Source organism: Cyrtonyx montezumae, unplaced genomic scaffold (genome assembly GCF_038088225.1).
Source record: "Cyrtonyx montezumae isolate F1298 unplaced genomic scaffold, pur_monq_1.0 scaffold_76, whole genome shotgun sequence".
NCBI lineage: Eukaryota > Metazoa > Chordata > Aves > Galliformes > Odontophoridae > Cyrtonyx > Cyrtonyx montezumae.
In genome coordinates, this window is record NW_027072085.1 from 314,190 (window position 1) to 330,266 (window position 16,077).

General features: G+C 51.5%; 1 protein-coding gene across 1 annotated transcript in view; it reads left to right on the plus strand.

The window, feature by feature from the left end:
- ASH1L (ASH1 like histone lysine methyltransferase) overlaps nucleotides 1-12,565 on the plus strand; it is a 38,567-nt gene extending 26,002 nt beyond the window's left edge. Inside the window, exons 9-28 of the mRNA XM_065751609.1 lie at nucleotides 258-303; nucleotides 492-600; nucleotides 694-900; nucleotides 1,655-1,801; nucleotides 2,435-2,543; nucleotides 2,667-2,828; nucleotides 2,997-3,091; nucleotides 3,333-3,490; nucleotides 4,375-4,527; nucleotides 4,957-5,011; nucleotides 5,111-5,243; nucleotides 6,782-7,030; nucleotides 7,399-7,485; nucleotides 7,709-7,799; nucleotides 8,055-8,193; nucleotides 8,728-8,900; nucleotides 9,019-9,185; nucleotides 9,589-9,629; nucleotides 9,969-10,270; nucleotides 12,247-12,565. Coding sequence (XP_065607681.1) covers nucleotides 258-303; nucleotides 492-600; nucleotides 694-900; nucleotides 1,655-1,801; nucleotides 2,435-2,543; nucleotides 2,667-2,828; nucleotides 2,997-3,091; nucleotides 3,333-3,490; nucleotides 4,375-4,527; nucleotides 4,957-5,011; nucleotides 5,111-5,243; nucleotides 6,782-7,030; nucleotides 7,399-7,485; nucleotides 7,709-7,799; nucleotides 8,055-8,193; nucleotides 8,728-8,900; nucleotides 9,019-9,185; nucleotides 9,589-9,629; nucleotides 9,969-10,270; nucleotides 12,247-12,338 — 2,715 coding nt within the window. The 3' untranslated portion in view covers nucleotides 12,339-12,565. The remainder of the gene's footprint in view (nucleotides 1-257; nucleotides 304-491; nucleotides 601-693; nucleotides 901-1,654; nucleotides 1,802-2,434; nucleotides 2,544-2,666; nucleotides 2,829-2,996; nucleotides 3,092-3,332; nucleotides 3,491-4,374; nucleotides 4,528-4,956; nucleotides 5,012-5,110; nucleotides 5,244-6,781; nucleotides 7,031-7,398; nucleotides 7,486-7,708; nucleotides 7,800-8,054; nucleotides 8,194-8,727; nucleotides 8,901-9,018; nucleotides 9,186-9,588; nucleotides 9,630-9,968; nucleotides 10,271-12,246) is intronic.
- Nucleotides 12,566-16,077: the final 3,512 nt, after the last annotated feature.

The window sequence follows — 16,077 nt, forward strand, 5'->3', positions numbered from 1 at the left end:
TGCCTTGTCAATATTACAGATAATAAAAGCCTTGGCATCCGTGATCCACAATAATATAATATATATATAACAAATGCCTCGGCGTTTCCCACAGCCACCTAAAATATTGACAGCCATCACAGAGCAGTCCTGTGCCCAACCTGTAGCTTGTTCATGCGGTCCTGAGTGCAAAACCCTTACCCACAAACAGAGCATCGTTTCCCCGGTTCTGAACAACAGATGCAGTTACACCACGTCTTCTCTTTCTTCTTTCCTAGCTGTACAAAAAGCCAGATGTCCCACTGTACAAAAAGATCCGCTCCAGTGAGTAAAATCTTATCGTTCCTAAAACGTGCCTCTGTGCTGCTGGGAATCCTGTCACACTCTTTGTCCTGATGGAGAAACTTCCACCTTCTTTTCTTGCTATGCGTAATTGAACTGAAAACTCGGTACATAAATGGTTGTCGTTTTTACCTGGGAAGCATCCCCACCTCCTGGTTTCTTCCCTCCAGATGTCTACGTGGATGTCAAACCCCTTTCTGGCTACGAAGCCACGACCTGCAACTGTAAGAAACCAGATGATGACAACGGGAAGGGCTGCATGGAGGACTGCCTCAACAGGTCAGGAGCAGGCGGACCCGCCGCGCTCAGAGTGCTCAGATCCGTGCGGACTTGGGCACTGCCCTTCCTTGACTTCTTTCTTTTCACTTCCAGGATGATCTTTGCTGAGTGTTCGCCAAACACGTGCCCTTGTGGTGAGCAGTGCTGTAACCAACGGATCCAGAGGCACGAGTGGGTGCAGTGCCTGGAGAGGTTCCGGGCCGAGGAGAAGGGATGGGGAATTCGCACCAAAGAGCCCCTGAAAGCAGGACAGTTCATCATCGAATATCTGGGAGAAGTCGTGAGCGAGCAAGAATTCAGGTAGAAATACTTATTCACTCAGGAGATGACTTTAGCATCCGTCGTTGGGAAATCCTTAGGCAGAAACAAGCGGGAGAATACAGAAGAGGAAATGCTTCTCGGGTCACTGCCTCCAGAAGGAAGGGTTGGGATTCAGATTTTTGCTCAGCTGTCTTTTTCACAGTCAGAGAGGAGGGGTTATTCTGCGGAGCGCAGCGTCTGCTCTGTAAAGTCAGAGCTGTGGGTGAATGTGGGTCTGACGCGACTGTGCGAAGCAGAACCACGGGGCCAGAAAAGGAAGCAGCTATTGCAGAGAGGTGAGAAGGCAGAAGGACGAGAGGGAGCATGGAGCTAAGGAGAGGAGGAAAGAGTCTCGTTAAGTACGCCACATCCCGGGGTGATTGATTTGGACAGACGTCCTTGCTGCTCAGAGAGCTCCGTTGGACACACACACAACATCAGAACACCAACACGATCAGTATTATCAGCGTGAACTGCACACACACACGATCTGCAGAGCCCAGAAGGGAGCTTTCCAGGAGAGCAAGCTTCTAGATCCTAATCCGGGCTCTGTCGGTGGCCCTGATGATAAAAATGGCTATCGTGGTGGTCCCCTCCGCGCCGAGGTGTGCGATTCTGTAACGTGCAGAAACTGCGGCTGCTTTTCCTTCAGAACCCTCTCAGGGCTCACGAATGAGCTGCTACTGAGTGACCCCGAGTTTGCTCTGCAGCCAGAGGGGGACAGGCACGAAGGCCTTTCTGTGTTGCTTCGTAGGAACCGGATGATTGAGCAGTACCATAACCACAGTGACCACTACTGCCTGAACTTGGACAGTGGGATGGTGATAGACAGTTACCGTATGGGCAACGAGGCTCGTTTTATCAACCACAGCTGTAATCCCAACTGCGAGATGCAGAAGTGGTAAGAAAAATCCCTTCTGTTTCCTGGGGGACTGGGATGCCAGTGGCTCAGATAGAGATAAGCGATGATCACCTGAGAGAATCTGGTCTAAAAATAGGGGAATTCGGTTCAGCGGCGTAAAAGGCATTCGCTGTCGTGCTCACGAAGCAGAAGTACCTGTAGCACAGCGAGGAAGCCTGTGGGAATTGTAGCTGGAAGCAGCATGAATTGAGCTCGGTGTGCTAAAATCCAACACACAAAAAAGAGAGGCGGGACTGGGGGGACAGTAAACTTCAGCACACCTTTTGAAACGAGGCTTAACGATCAGCGAAAGCCTCTGAGCTGAGCTGAGCTGAGGACCTGAGTCCTGGCAGCTGAAACGAGCTCCTCCGTGGCAGCTCATCCACTCTGCAGCTCCTGGAAGCACAGCTTCACTTCCAACCCCTATGATTCTGTGCTTCTGTGGTTCCTCCTCATTGGGTTTTGGCTTCCCAAGATTGCTATGAAGGAGAGAAATGAGAACAAAACGAAGGAAGAACAACTCCCGAGCACGACACGAGTATTGTTTCCCATCACCATCACTTCCGTGGTGTGGACAAAGGCAAATTTAATCATCAGGAATATTTTATTATGTGCATATCTTTTTTTCTGCAGGTCTGTTAACGGTGTTTACCGGATCGGGTTGTATGCACTTAAGGACATGCCTGCTGGCACTGAGCTGACCTACGACTACAACTTCCACTCCTTTAATGTTGAAAAGCAGGTAAGGAGCACAGAGCCAGCAGAGCGAGGGCTGAGAGCAGATCCTTTATAACATTGGGATTCAGAGCGATCTGACTGTTACTTCGAACGATCACTCTCTCTTTCTTTCTTTGTTTTTCCAAAGCAACTCTGCAAGTGTGGCTTCGACAAATGCAGAGGAATAATTGGGGGTAAAAGTCAGCGAGTGAACGGACTTCCGAGCAAAAGCAGCCAACCTGTGAGCAGCCACAGGAGGACGGGGCGGTCAAAAGAGAAGAGGAAGTCCAAGCACAAACTGAAAAAGAGAGTAAGTAGTAAAGGCAGCGCCTTTCACGGGTAAAAGGCGATGAGAAACGGGTTCGTAACTTCAGAACAGAAAGAGAAGTGCTGCGTTTTGTGCCCCGGGGAGCTGCCTTTCCTGGTGTGTGCACTCTTGGCAGTGTTTCCCTGTCTGTCAGAGCGATCTGTTTTCCAGAGGGGCCACATGCAGGAGGAGCCCAGCGAGAGCGTGAACACGCCGACCAGGCTGACGCCGCAGCTCCAGATGAAGCCCATGTCCAACAGGGAAAGGTGAGGAGAGGGGGGTGGGTGGGGGGGCTGTTTCCTCAGGAATTGAGGGTCGTGCAGATGTGGAACCGATGTTTTCTCTAGGATGAGGGACTGTGGGATGTCCTGAGCAAGAAGTTGGGGTGGGATTCCTCCCCGCGGACGTGAGAGTTATCTCCGAGTGTCTTCGGGTTCTTTTTGGCCACGTGATGGTATTAATTACAGAACGAAAAGGTGACTCTCGATTTCTTTTTAACATACGTAGGAATTTTGTGTTGAAACACCACGTGTTTTTGGTACGGAACTGGGAGAAGATTCGGCAGAAGCAAGAGGAAGTGAAGCAGGTCAGCGATCACATCCACACGGCGTCGCTGTACAGCCGCTGGAACGGGATCTGCCGGGATGATGGCAACATCAAATCTGGTAAGGACAGCACAGAGCCCTCACGTTGCTGCTCTGCTCCCCTGAGAGCCCAAATGCTGCGCCCAGGGGTTGTTACTGCTGCGCAGAGTTTGTTCCCTGCGGCACGTTACATTAGAAGTGAGTATTTGGAGTGAATTAATGATGTACTGTGCTTGCTCCAGCAACTTAATCATACTTTGATAACCCCCTGAACCATCCGGATGGGCTGTGAGCAGTGAGGACCTCTTGTGTGAAAAAGGCTTTTACCATGACACTGACTTGGAAATAATGGTAATAATTGGTGATGGATTTATAAGGAGGGATGATGGCAGAAAAGCCAGCGTCCTGAATACCATCAGCGTGGGACTGTGCTGCGCCAGCCCAGAGCAACGTATTATTGTTGGTGATAAAGCTTTGGTAGGAAGGACTTGAGGCAGGATAGAAAAATAAGGGTGCTGAGAGCAGAAGGGTTCACTCTGTTATGCCAGGAAAAGAGGATCAGGGTGGGAGTGGTGTGCTTTTGCTGTCCCTTTGCTGAGCTCAAAGACAGAGCAGCACGACCGGTTGTTCACGCACGCTGCAGTCAGTTCTCGTGCAGCAGATGGTGTTTCCAGGCAGAGTTTTACCGTGGTACGATGACTGCAGCTATCGAGGAAGGTCCAGCTCTGTCATCTTCTTTCTTTGCTCTCCTGGGAGGGTTTGTTTTAATCCATAAACGCCCTCCAGCGTGGGGCTGGGGCTGCAGCAGCAGTGCTGCGGTGTTCAGCTCCTTCTCCTTCCCAGGGAGCGGTTCACTGCTGTTTTGGGGCTGGCGGATCAGAGGACAAGGCCTCCTCCGTGGGGCAGCCTTCCTCGTGCTCTGTGACATCCTCCCGTAGCTGTAATTCCTCTGTGCCCTCTTTCAGATGTTTTCATGACCCAGTTCTCAGCCCTCCAGACCGCGCGCTCGGTCCGCACGCGGCGTTTGGCTGCGGCCGAAGAGAACATCGAGGTGGCTCGCGCTGCCCGCCTGGCTCAGATCTTCAAGGAGATATGTGACACCATCATCGCCTACAAAGGTGAAGGTGACACTCCCCTTAAACCTCCGTGGAGACTTTTTCAGCCTCTGGAGCAATGGATTCTCCGAATATTAGAAATAAAATTAAAAAAAAAAAGCTTACGTCAGCATTTTAAATAACCTTTTCCTTTTTTTTTTTCCCCCTTCCTCCTGCTGCCATTATCCTCCTCAACCCCATCAGAATCTGCAGGTGCTGCCACGCTTTTAAGTGGTCCATTTTTCAGTATTTCAGTGCAGTGCAGCGGAGCTGCGAGGAAAGCATCCTCCACCCCGACCCACGCGGTTTGGGGGCAGCATCCGACCTCTCAGCACCCACTTGAGCTCAGTTCCCTGATAGTGGGAAGGGCCTTTCGATGCTTGCTGCACGTTGTTGGTTAGTTCCCAACCTTTGCTCCTGTCTCTGTTGCTGAACTGTGTGTTCCCATTGCAGATTCCTCCAGGCAGGCTCTTGCAGCTCCCCTCCTGAACCTGCCCCCGAAGAAGAAGTAAGTGCTGCCCGGAGTAACCCACGGCTGCGGGTACCGGGTTTGCGTTCTTGAGATGCTGCTGAGAGTGACATTCTGCTCTCACCCTTCCCACTTTAGAAATGCAGACTATTACGAGAAGATCTCTGACCCTCTGGACCTCGCCACCATTGAGAAACAGATCTTGACTGGCTACTACAAAACCGTGGAGGCTTTCGATGGGGACATGCTGAAGGTGTTCAGGAATGCAGAGGTGAGGCTCCCTGCGCCCTCGGGGCCCTCACACACCGTGGGGTTCGTCCTAGCTGAGTGACGGTGGAAGATCTCGTATGGAGTCACAGAACCATAGGGGTTGGAAGGGACCTCCAGAGATCATCAAGTGCAACCCCCTCCCAAAGCAGTTCCCTACACAGGTCTCCAGAAGGGCCCCAAAATCCCACAAAATGAACCCAAAATCCTTTATTCCAATTCCATGTTCCCCAAATGGCAGCAATGGCCCCCGAAATGACCCCAAAACCCCATAAAATGACCCCAAAATCCCATAAAATGACCCCAAAACCCCAAGAAATGTCTCCAAAATGACCCCCAAATCCTTTATTCCAATCCCACGTGCCCCATAGGGCAGCAGTGTCCCCCAAAAAGACCCCCAAACCACCCAAATTGACCCCAAAATCCACCCAAAATGACTCCAGAATGACCCCCAAATCCTTTATTCCAATCCCACATGCCCCATAGAGCAGCAGTGCCCCCGAAAATGACCCCCAAACCACCCAAAATGACTCCAAAATGACTCCAAAATCCCTTATTCCAATCCTACATGCCCCATAGGGCAGCAATGCCCCCCAAAATGACCCCCAAAACCCACAGCACCGCAGTCTATGTCCGTTCCCCCCCGTCCCGTCCCCACGCACTGCTGAAAAGAGTCTGGCCTCGCCACTGTGCCCCCCACCCCTCCGATATTTCTCCCCCTGGATCAGGTCCCCTCTCCCCAGGGCAGAGCAGAGGGGGAGCATCCCCTCCCTCGACCTGCTGGCCACGCAGGAGGCTGGGCTCATTTTGGGGTCATTCTGTGGGATTTTGGAGTCGTTTTGGGGGCCACTGCTGCCACATGGGGCCCGTGGAATTGGAATAAAGGATTTTGGGGGCATTTGGGGGGACACTGCTGCCATATGAGGCACGTGGAATTGTAATAAAAGATTTTAGGGTCATGTTAGGGCCATTTTGGGGTCAGTTTGGGGACCACTGCTGCCATATAGGGCACGTGGAATTGGAATAAAGGATTTCGGGGTTGTCCTGTGGGATTTTGGGGCCATTTGGGGGGGCACTACTGCCATATGGGGCCCGTGGAATTGGAATAAAGGATGTTAGGGTCATTTTAGGGTCGGTTTGGGGACCATTGCTGCCACATGGGGCCCATGGAATTGGAATAAAGGATTTCGGGGCCATTCTGTGGGATTCTGGAGTCATTCGGAGTGGATTTGGGCATTATTTTGGGGTCGTTTTCAGGGCGTTGCACCCCAGGATCCCATTGACCGTCTGGGCCACGAGAGCACGCTGCTCCCGGTCAGCCTGTCGTCCCCCAGCTCCCTCTGTGCAGAGCTCATCCCCCACCCTGTACCCTGCACGCACTTCCCCCTCCCTGAGTGCTTCAGGGCGAGGTGGACTGTGCCTTAATTAAGACACGTGTCGCATCGCTGACAAACAGGAGGGGTGCACCGACAGCACGGCTCCTCAGAGGGAAAAGCAGACCCCCGCCGAGGTCTGAGCCCTCCTCCTTTGCTTTCCACTCAGAAATACTATGGCAGGAAATCTCCCACGGGCCGCGACGTGTGCCGGCTGCGGAAGGCGTATTACAGCGCTCGGCACGAAGCGTCGGCGCAGATCGATGAGATCGTGGGGGAGACGGCGAGCGAGGCGGACAGCAGCGAGACGTCCGTGTGCGACAAGGACGGCGGGCACGAGAAGGACGAGGACGTCATCCGCTGCGTCTGTGGCCTTTACAAGGATGAAGGGCTCATGATCCAGTGTGAAAAGTGCATGGTGAGGCCGGGGAACGCCGAGTGGGGGTCCCTTTCTGTACCCCGCGAGCCGTGGAGCATCTGCCAGCAGCGTCTGCGTGGCTCATAGCCTAAATTACCTCCAGAGCCTTCGTTTCCAATTCAGGACGGAGAGGTTCTGCTCTCGGGGGGGGGGGGGTCACTTCTGGATCCTGTCCTTACACAGCCAGGATCTGAGCAGCTCCAACAGTTGCATTACAGATGGTGTCTGCGTGTTCTTGCACCACGTGAAATAGTTTCCTCTGGGACGGTCGCTTTTCTGCCTTCCCTTAACGCCTCTGGGGAAATAGGATTTGTCAAAAAACAAATGCATCACGGCCATTTCTGAGCGGGGTACGTCTGCTTTTGTAGGTCTGGCAGCACTGTGACTGCATGGGAGTGAACTCCGACGTGGAGCACTACCTGTGCGAGCAGTGTGAGCCCCGGCCTGTGGACAGGGTAAGGATCCGTAACGAACCCCTCGCTGCTGCAGCTGCAAACCGAATCTCTGATTTGATTTATGTGCACCAGCGCTGGCACAGCCCACGGGGGGCTTCCACTTTATAGCATCGTTGGGATTAATTTTCGCCACGTTCAGCGTCGGTTCTCTTTCCTGTACCCCTCCAAACGAGTCAGCCCCACGCGCAGTGCCGCTGAACGCTCCTTCTCTCCCCTCGTGCAGGAGGTCCCCATGATCCCCCGCCCCCATTACGCCCAGCCCGGCTGCGTGTACTACATCTGCTTGCTGCGGGACGACCTGCTGCTGCGCCAGGGTACGTGGGCACCCCACAAACCGTGCACGGATCTCTGCCATCGCCTCCTTCCACGTTTGCTCCTCTCTGTCGAATCAGAGCACCGCACTCTTTGCTCCTTCGGGAGTGCCCCGTAGTGAGGATCCCCCTCCCTCCTCCTGTTGCTCCCGCTTCTGTTTTCCATCCCCCTCTGCGGTTCGATGGCAGTTGGTTTTAATGGAGCCGTTCTCTGCTGCTCCGTGAGTTCCTTACAGGTGTTTCTGTGCCCGTTGCCAGGTGACTGTGTCTACCTGATGAGAGACAGCCGCAGGACCCCGGACGGACACCCGGTGCGGCAGTCCTACCGGCTGCTGTCCCACATCAACAGGGACAAACTCGACATTTTCCGCATCGAGAAGCTCTGGAAGAACGAGAAGTACGTTGAAGGCATCTGCGGGGTTGGAGGCGTTGGGCTGGAGCTGCCTCTCAAAGCGCAGAGGTTTTGTGCGAGCTTAAAAACGTGGGGCTGAGCGTGGTTCACTTGCAAGGGCTCGATGAATTCCCGCTTGTCTGTGCAGTAAGAGCACGTGCACGGAGGTGTAAACGGGAGCACGGCTTGATGTTGGGATAGGCTGAGAGTACACAGGGACAGCTGGATTGGCTCAGCTAATGAGCACTGCCTTGCTGAGCCACTGTAGCATCATTAAATGCCCCTGGGCCGTCCGTGGCAGCACGGCAAGGCTGCTGTGCCCATAAAACCCACAGTGGGAGCACTTCCACTGAGCGGAGGGGATGAAGTTGAAGCTGTGATCTCCGTCGGAGCGCTCCTTTCGTGAGTGCTCCTTTCAGGAGGGCCGGATAGATAACCCAGGGATCGGGGGGGGGCGTGACGTTGTGCCGCAGCCTCCTGGAAGCAGACGTTTGGGTTTTGGTTCTGTTTTCTCTCCTTTACCTCCACATCTCCGAGCAGGGAGGAGCGCTTCGCCTTTGGTCACCACTATTTCCGTCCGCACGAAACGCACCATTCCCCGTCTCGGAAGTTCTATCACAATGAGCTGTTCCGGGTGCCCCTGTACGAGATCATCCCCTTGGAGGCCGTGGTGGGAACGTGCTGCGTCCTTGACCTGTACACCTACTGCAAAGGTAAGGAAACCCAGTTTGGGACGTATGCTGCCGTGGTCCCTGCTGCAGAACCTGATGCGTGCCGTCCCCGGAGCGCGGTTCCCATCCTTCCCATCCTTTCCTTGTCTGGGGTCTGCAGGGAGGCCGAAGGGAGTGAAGGAGCAGGACGTGTACATCTGCGATTACCGCCTGGATAAATCAGCCCACCTCTTCTACAAGATCCACCGCAACCGTTACCCCGTGTGCACCAAGCCCTACGCCTTCGACCACTTCCCCAAGAAACTCACTCCCAAGAGGGACTTCTCCGTAAGTGATCCCCTCGTAGCTCCTTTTGCTGCTTCCAGAAGGTTGGACGTGTGTTTGAGGACCCCCTGGCCCCGTGCACGAAGCGCAGTGAACCGTAAGGAACCGACAGCCAGTGCTCACAGCCTGGCTGAGGACTTGGCTCGAACCAAAGCACGGAGAGAAAAAGTGACTCCACGCGGAGAATACGCGCTTTGAAACCGAGCAGATGCTGAGGGCATGTGGGGAGGGGGGGGTCGGTGGTTCCTGGCAGGGATCGGGACGATCATTTCGTGTGCGTCGTTCTCAGCTGGAGACGTCCCCAGCACCCACTTTCCAGCAGTGGTTCTGAGCTCCGAACGGAGCTGTGTGTGTCAGAGGAGCACGCAGCGTTCAGCGTTAACCGCCATCTTTCTTCTTCTTCCAGCCCCACTATGTCCCGGACAACTACAAGAGGAACGGGGGCAGGTGAGTCTCAGCAGTGGGGATGTGAGTGCTTCCCTTTATGCTCAGGAGCCCCACGTCCTTCCCACCCATTTCCCTGAGTGCAGTGGGAATAATAAGCGGCGTGATGCCACGCAGTCCTCTGAGATGATCAGAGAAAGGGATCAGGGAATGACGGCGGGGTGGTGCTCGTGGGTGCTCGTGGGTGCTCGTGGGTGATGTGCTCAGGGAAGAGCACAGAATTCATTTTGCACATTATCAGGAGGAGCTGAGCGTGGGAGGTGGAGCAGCACGGTGCTGCCGTCCTGCCCGGCTGCCAGAAGGGGCATCTGAACTACTGAAACGTTTCTGCTTCGTTTTCAGGTCGTCCTGGAAATCAGATCGTGCAAAGCAGCAGATCAAGGACTTGAACCAGGAGGAGGAGCCCCTGCCACTTCTTGAGGATGTGTTAGGAAACCAGGAGCACGCTGCGAGCGAGGCCCCGAGCCTGGAGGAGCCCGAGAAGGAGGCGGCCTCCACCGAGACCTCCGAGGCTGAGAAGAAAGCAGAAGAGGGCAGCTCTGACAGCAGGCAGCCGTGCAGCCCGGAGGAGAGGAGGCACGTCCAGAGAGAGAGGCTCAACCAAATCCTACTCAACCTCCTAGAGAAAATCCCAGGGAAAAACGGTGAGCTCTTCTGCTGCGGTTCTGCGGTGGGTTCGGTGTCGGTGCCATCCTCAGCTCTCTGCAGAGCACACTGATCCCAGGAGCGCTTTTGGCTGAGTCTGTTTTGAATGGACACGTTTAATATCATTCATTTCCTTCACGGTCACGTTCGCTTTCGCAAAAGGAGCGTTTTTCAGAGTGAAATTAATGCTGGGTACGTTTTTGTGCGGTGGTGCGAGGCTGCGTCGCTCCTGAGGAGCGAAACGGGCACAAAGAAGGACAGAGGAGACCTTGGGGAGTGCTCTGTGACTTCCAGGGAGGGCTTTTCGGTGGGCTCCGCTGGTGCAGAGGTTGCTGTGGTTGAGCAGGTTTTTGGTGGCGGTGTCACCGTGGCCGTGGGGGTCCAGCAGCCCCCCCCGCGTTGCTGCAGCTCGTCCTTGCTTTGTGCTCTGCTGTGTGCCCAGCACAGAGCGATGCTGCAGTGCTCTTCTGGACAGGGCACGGGTCATTCAAACAGAGCAGGTTGCACAGATCTGCTCCTCAGGAGGCTCAGTGTGGATGGAGTCCTCGGAGGAGGACGTAAAAGAAAGGCCGTAAAGATGACCCGGGGAACTACAGGCTGTCAGCCTCACTATCAGGGACAGTTATGGAGCAGATGATCTGGAGGGAGATCACACGACACGTGCATGGCAATAAAGGGATCAGACCCAGCCAGCACGGTTCACAAGGACATGAAGGTTGGTCGTGCTTGTCCAACCTCATCTCCTCCTATGACTGGGTGACCAGACAGGTGGATGAGGGAAAGGCTGTTGGTGTCGTCTACCTGGACTTCAGCAAGGCCTTCGACACGGTCTCCCTCAGTATTCTCCTGGGGAAGCTGGCAGCCCGTGGTGTGGACAGGTTCACTCTTTGGGTGCAGAGCTGGAGGGCCATGCCCAGAGGGTGGTGGTGAATGGAGTTAAGTCCAGCTGGCGTCCTGTTACGAGTGGTGTCCCCCAGGGGACAGATTTGGGGCCCATCTTGTTGAATATCTTTATTGATGACCTAGATGAGGGAATGGAGTGTACCCTCGGTCAGTTTGCAGAGGACACCGAGTTGGGAGGATGTGTCAAACTGCTGAGGGCAGGGAGGCCCTGCAGAGGGACCTGGATAGGCTGAACAGCTGGGCTGAGCTCAATGGGGTGAGGTTCAGTAAGGCCAAGTGCCGGGTGCTGCACTGTGGCCACAATAACCCCATGCAGTGCTATAGGGGCAGAACGGCTTGAAGGATGGAGAGAGGAAAAGGAGCTGGGGGTGTTGGGTGATGCTCGGCTCAACGTGAGCAGTGTGCCCAGGTGGCCAAGAAGGCCAACGGCATCCTGGCCTGGATTAGAAACAGTGCAGCCAGCAGGAGCAGGGAGGTGAGCATCCCCTGCACTCAGCTCTCCAGTGCTGCGTTCAGTTTTGGGCCCCTCACTGCCAGAAGGACATGGAGGCCCTGGAGCGTGTTCAGAGAAGGGCAGCAAAACTGGGGAGGGGTCTGGAGCACCATGAGGAGCGGCTGAGGGAGCTGGGATGGGTTGGGGTGGAGAAGAGGAGGCTCAGAGGAGACCTTACTGCACTCTGCCACTTCCTGAGGGGGGGTTGTGGTGAGGAGGGGGTGGGCCTCTTCTCCCTGATAAATAACGACAGGGATGGCCACAAGTTGTGTCGGGGAAGATTGAGATGAGATCTGAGGAGGAATTTTGTCTCAGAAGGAGTGGTCAGGCCCTGGGATGGCCTGCCTGGGGAGGGGGTGGGGGCACCATCCCTAGCGCTGCTCAGGGAGCGTTTGGATGAGGTGCTGAGGGATTGGATTGAGTAGTTGGGTAGGGATGGTGATAGGAGGATGGTTGGACTGGGTGATCTTGGAGCTCCTTTCCAACCTTATGAACCTATGAACCTAGGAGGAGGATTGGGGAAATGCTGAAAGCGTTTGTGGGGTCCCCATCCTCACCTCAGCCCGTGCTCTGTTGCAGCTATTGATGTCACGTACTTGCTGGAGGAAGGATCCGGAAGGAAACTGAGACGCCGCACTCTCACCATCCCCGACAGCAGCTTCAGGAAGTGATGCACCGAGGTCTGGAGTCTGCAAGGTCTGCTGAGGACTGAGGGCAGGAGCCCAACCTGCTGTGCACCAGCCAAGGAAAAGAGGGCAGCAGCAAACTGACAAACTCAACAAACAGTTAGCACTTAGATGTGTGGGCTGGCAGGTCGCCCTGCCCTGCTCTGCAGTGCTCTTATGGTGTGTGTGTTGTTGGGCGTGCCTTGTATTGATGTTAGGTACTGAGAAAAAAACCTCGTGGTTCTTGTCCAGGATGGTCAAATTTAATTTATTTTGCTTGATGTTCCCACTCAGCGGAAGGAAAAAAAAAAAAAAAAAAAAAGATGGGGAGGTGAGAGGGACGAGGACTGAGTGAGCCTGAGATGTCCCCCACGGTCCCCAATTAAGCCGTGATTGTTACGAGGCACTGCGAACGGAGCCGGGGGGAGGGGGGCTTCAAATGGAAGGCTTCAAATGGAAGGCTTCACTGAAAGGCCTTCAAGTGAAAGGCCTCAACTGAAAGGCCTCAAGTGTAAAGGCCTCAAGTGAAAGGCCTCAACTGAAAGGCCTCAACTGAAAGGCTTCAACTGAAAGCTTCAAGTGAAAGGCTTCAAGTGAAAGGCTTCAACTGAAGGCTTCAAGTGAAAGGCTTCACTGAAAGGCTTCAACTGAAAGGCTTCAAGTGAAAGGCTTCAAGTGAAAGGCCTCAAGTGAAAGGCCTCAAGTGAAAGGCCTCAAATGAAAGGCCTCAAGTGAAAGGCCTCACGTGAAAGGCCTCACGTAAAGGCCTCAAGTGAAAGGCCTCACATGAAAGGCCTCACATGAAAGGCCTCACGTGAAAGGCTTCACATGAAAGGCCGCCCTAAAGTCGTGGCCTCTGATTTGCACAAGTCCGAGAAGTGAGAAACGTGAGCGTGCAAAGGGTTCACCGTGCAACGGCCGCTGCACGAGTGTGCACCTTCGGCCGTGATGAGTGGGTCCAAAGTGACGTTGTGTGAGGCAGGAGGGGTTTGGCTGAGGCACTTGTTCTGCATCGTGCAGGGGGTGGGGAGGGGATGGAGTGTGATTTCTTTTTCCCTTTTTTTTTCTCTTTATTTTTTTTCCTTTTTTTTCTTTTTTTTCTCTTTATTTTTTCTTTTTTTTCTCTTTTTTTCTTTTTTTTCTTTTTCTTTTTTTTCTCTATTTTTTTTTCTCGTTATTTTCTTCTCTATTTTCTCCTCTTTATTCTTTCTTTCTCTTTTTTCTCTTTCTTATTTTTCTCTTATTTTTTTCTCTATTTTTTTCTCTTTATTTTTTCCTCTTTATTTTTTCTCTTTATTTTTTTCCGCTTTATTTTTTTTCTTTTATTTTTCCTCTTTTTTTTTCCTCTTTTTTCCTCTTTTTTTCCTCTTTTTTTCCTCTTTTTTCCTCTTTTTTTCTCTTTTTTTTTCCTCTTTTTTTTTCCCTCTTTTTTTTCCTCTTTTTTCCTCTTTTTTTTCCTTTTTTTTTTCCTCTTTTTTTTCCTTTTTTCCTGTTTTTTTCCCTCTTTTTTTCCCTCTTTTTTCCCTCTTTTTTTTCCTCTTTTTTTTCTTCTTTTTTTTCCTCTTTTTTTTCCTCTTATTTTTTCCTCTTTTTTTCTGTTCATTTTTTCCTCTTCTTTCCTCTTTTTTTTTTCCTCTTTTTTTTCCCTCTTTATTTTTTTCACTTTATTTCTTTCACAGAAAACTGTTCTAAGAGCGGGTCGGGTCCTGGCAGCGCGTTGCTGTGGGTTTTGATAAGCTGTGCTTCTCGTGTGTCTCGTGCGATATTAAATCTGTTCAAGAGCAACAGGAGAAAAACAAAACGAAACAAAACAAAACAAAACAGACAAAAAAACCTAAGAGGAAAATCTTCACTACATTGAAACCGCGGAGCAGTATTCGGAGCGAGCGTGTGCCGTGGACTGCACTACACTGCTGGCACCTCCTGTGTTTGCTGGTACAGCTTCGGGTCCGTCTCTTAATTTTGGGGGCAGCTGTTGCACCCCCCCCTCTGCCCCGGGCCAAAGATGGAGGGAGCCCTCATCCTCCTCATCCTCATCCTCCTCCTCCTCCTCATCCTCCTCCTTGTCCTCCTCGTCCTCCTCATCCTCCTCGTCCTCCTCGTCCTCCTCATCCTCCTCGTCGTCCTCATCCTCATCCTCCTCATCCTCCTCCTCCTCCTCCTTGTCCTCATCCTCCTCCTCCTCCTCCTCCTCCTCTTCCTCCTCACCCTCCTCCTCCTCCTCCTCCTCCTCCTCACCCTCATCCCTCCCCACGGATGGCAGGGCGGCTCCGGCGCGGCTGCGTGGCACAGGGCGGGGGCAGCGCTGCCCCACAGGGCTTCGTTTGCTTGGTGTCTTTCAGCCGTACTCACGCATTTTCAGTCCTGTTTTAGGTGTTCTTCGAAGAGAAAAAACGGTTTTTAATGTGCCAAGTTGTATATATCTATATCTGCTGCGTGGATGTAAAGCAATACGTAGATCCGTGTTCTCTCGAACGGACCAAGCTCGTCCTTGATGTACATCTTGTTGTTATAATTATTTTATGCTTAGTGGAACATGAACTCATTCCATTCACTTTTCCGTGCTGATTGAGAAAGGAGAAAAAAAATGAAAAAGGAAAAAAAAAATTAAAAATAAAATTAAAAAAAAGGAGGGGGAGAAAGAGAAAAAAAAAAAAGGAGGGGGGAAGTTGAAAGAGGAGGGGGGGGGAAAGGAATAAAAGAAGGAAAAAAAGGAAAAAAAAGAAGGAAAAATTGAAAAAAAAAGGAAAAAAAGGAGGGAAAAAAAAGGAAAAAAAAGAAGGAAAAAAAAGAAGGAAAAAAAGAAGGAAAAAATGAAAAAAAAATGAAGGAAAAAAAAGGAGGGAAAAAAAGGAAAAAAAAGGAGGGAAAAAAATGAAAAAAAAAAGGAGGGGAAAAAAAGTGAAAAAAAGGAGGAAAAAAAGGAGGAAAAAAAAAGGAAAAAAGAAAAAAGGAAGGAAAAAAAAACCCTTGAGAAAAAAAAAATATTTTATTAAAAAAAAAAATAAGAAAATAGTTTGGAATATTTTCTTACTGTAGAGAAGCACTGTACAGTACAGGAACCCTGAGTATAAAATACTCGTGCGTGTAGTAGAACGTGGCATGTCCGACCCCGAGTCGTCTCATCCTTTAGTTCAAAGCAGAAATCATCGTCTCCAATGGTGTTAAACACTAAAGCAAAAGGAAAAAAACAGGAAAAAAAAAAAGAAAAAAAAGAAAACTGAAAAAAATCCACTTTTTAACGAATAAAGTGCGTTCAGAAGCGAGACAGCAGCTCCTGGCGTTTATCTTTCTTTTGTTGAAAGACTAAACAAAAAACGTTTTTTAGACAATCAAACGTTAGGTAAGTGCAAAGAGTTTGGTTTTTCTTAATGGTGTAGAAATTAATGCCTTTTTTATTTGGGGGTTATTTCTAACGACGGGAGGAGCGCTGCGTCGCGGGCACTGCGGATAGATATGAACTCGTAGTCTGCATGGGTGTAGCTGTGTGATGGCTGAAAATAAATGCTGCTAATATATTTCCTTTTTACAGAAGCATATCTAAATAGATCATTGTTTTGATGTTAATCTTTGTAAATTATGTATTACCAATTTTAACATTGGATGTAATTGCATAAAAAAAAAAAAAGCGAAAAAAAAAAAAAAAAAAGAAAAAAAAAAAGCCTGCATCTCGATCCTGAGAGAGTCTAGTATTAAAGGAAAACCTTTTCCTACCCCCTGGCTCCGTGGGCTGGTTCTTCCACGC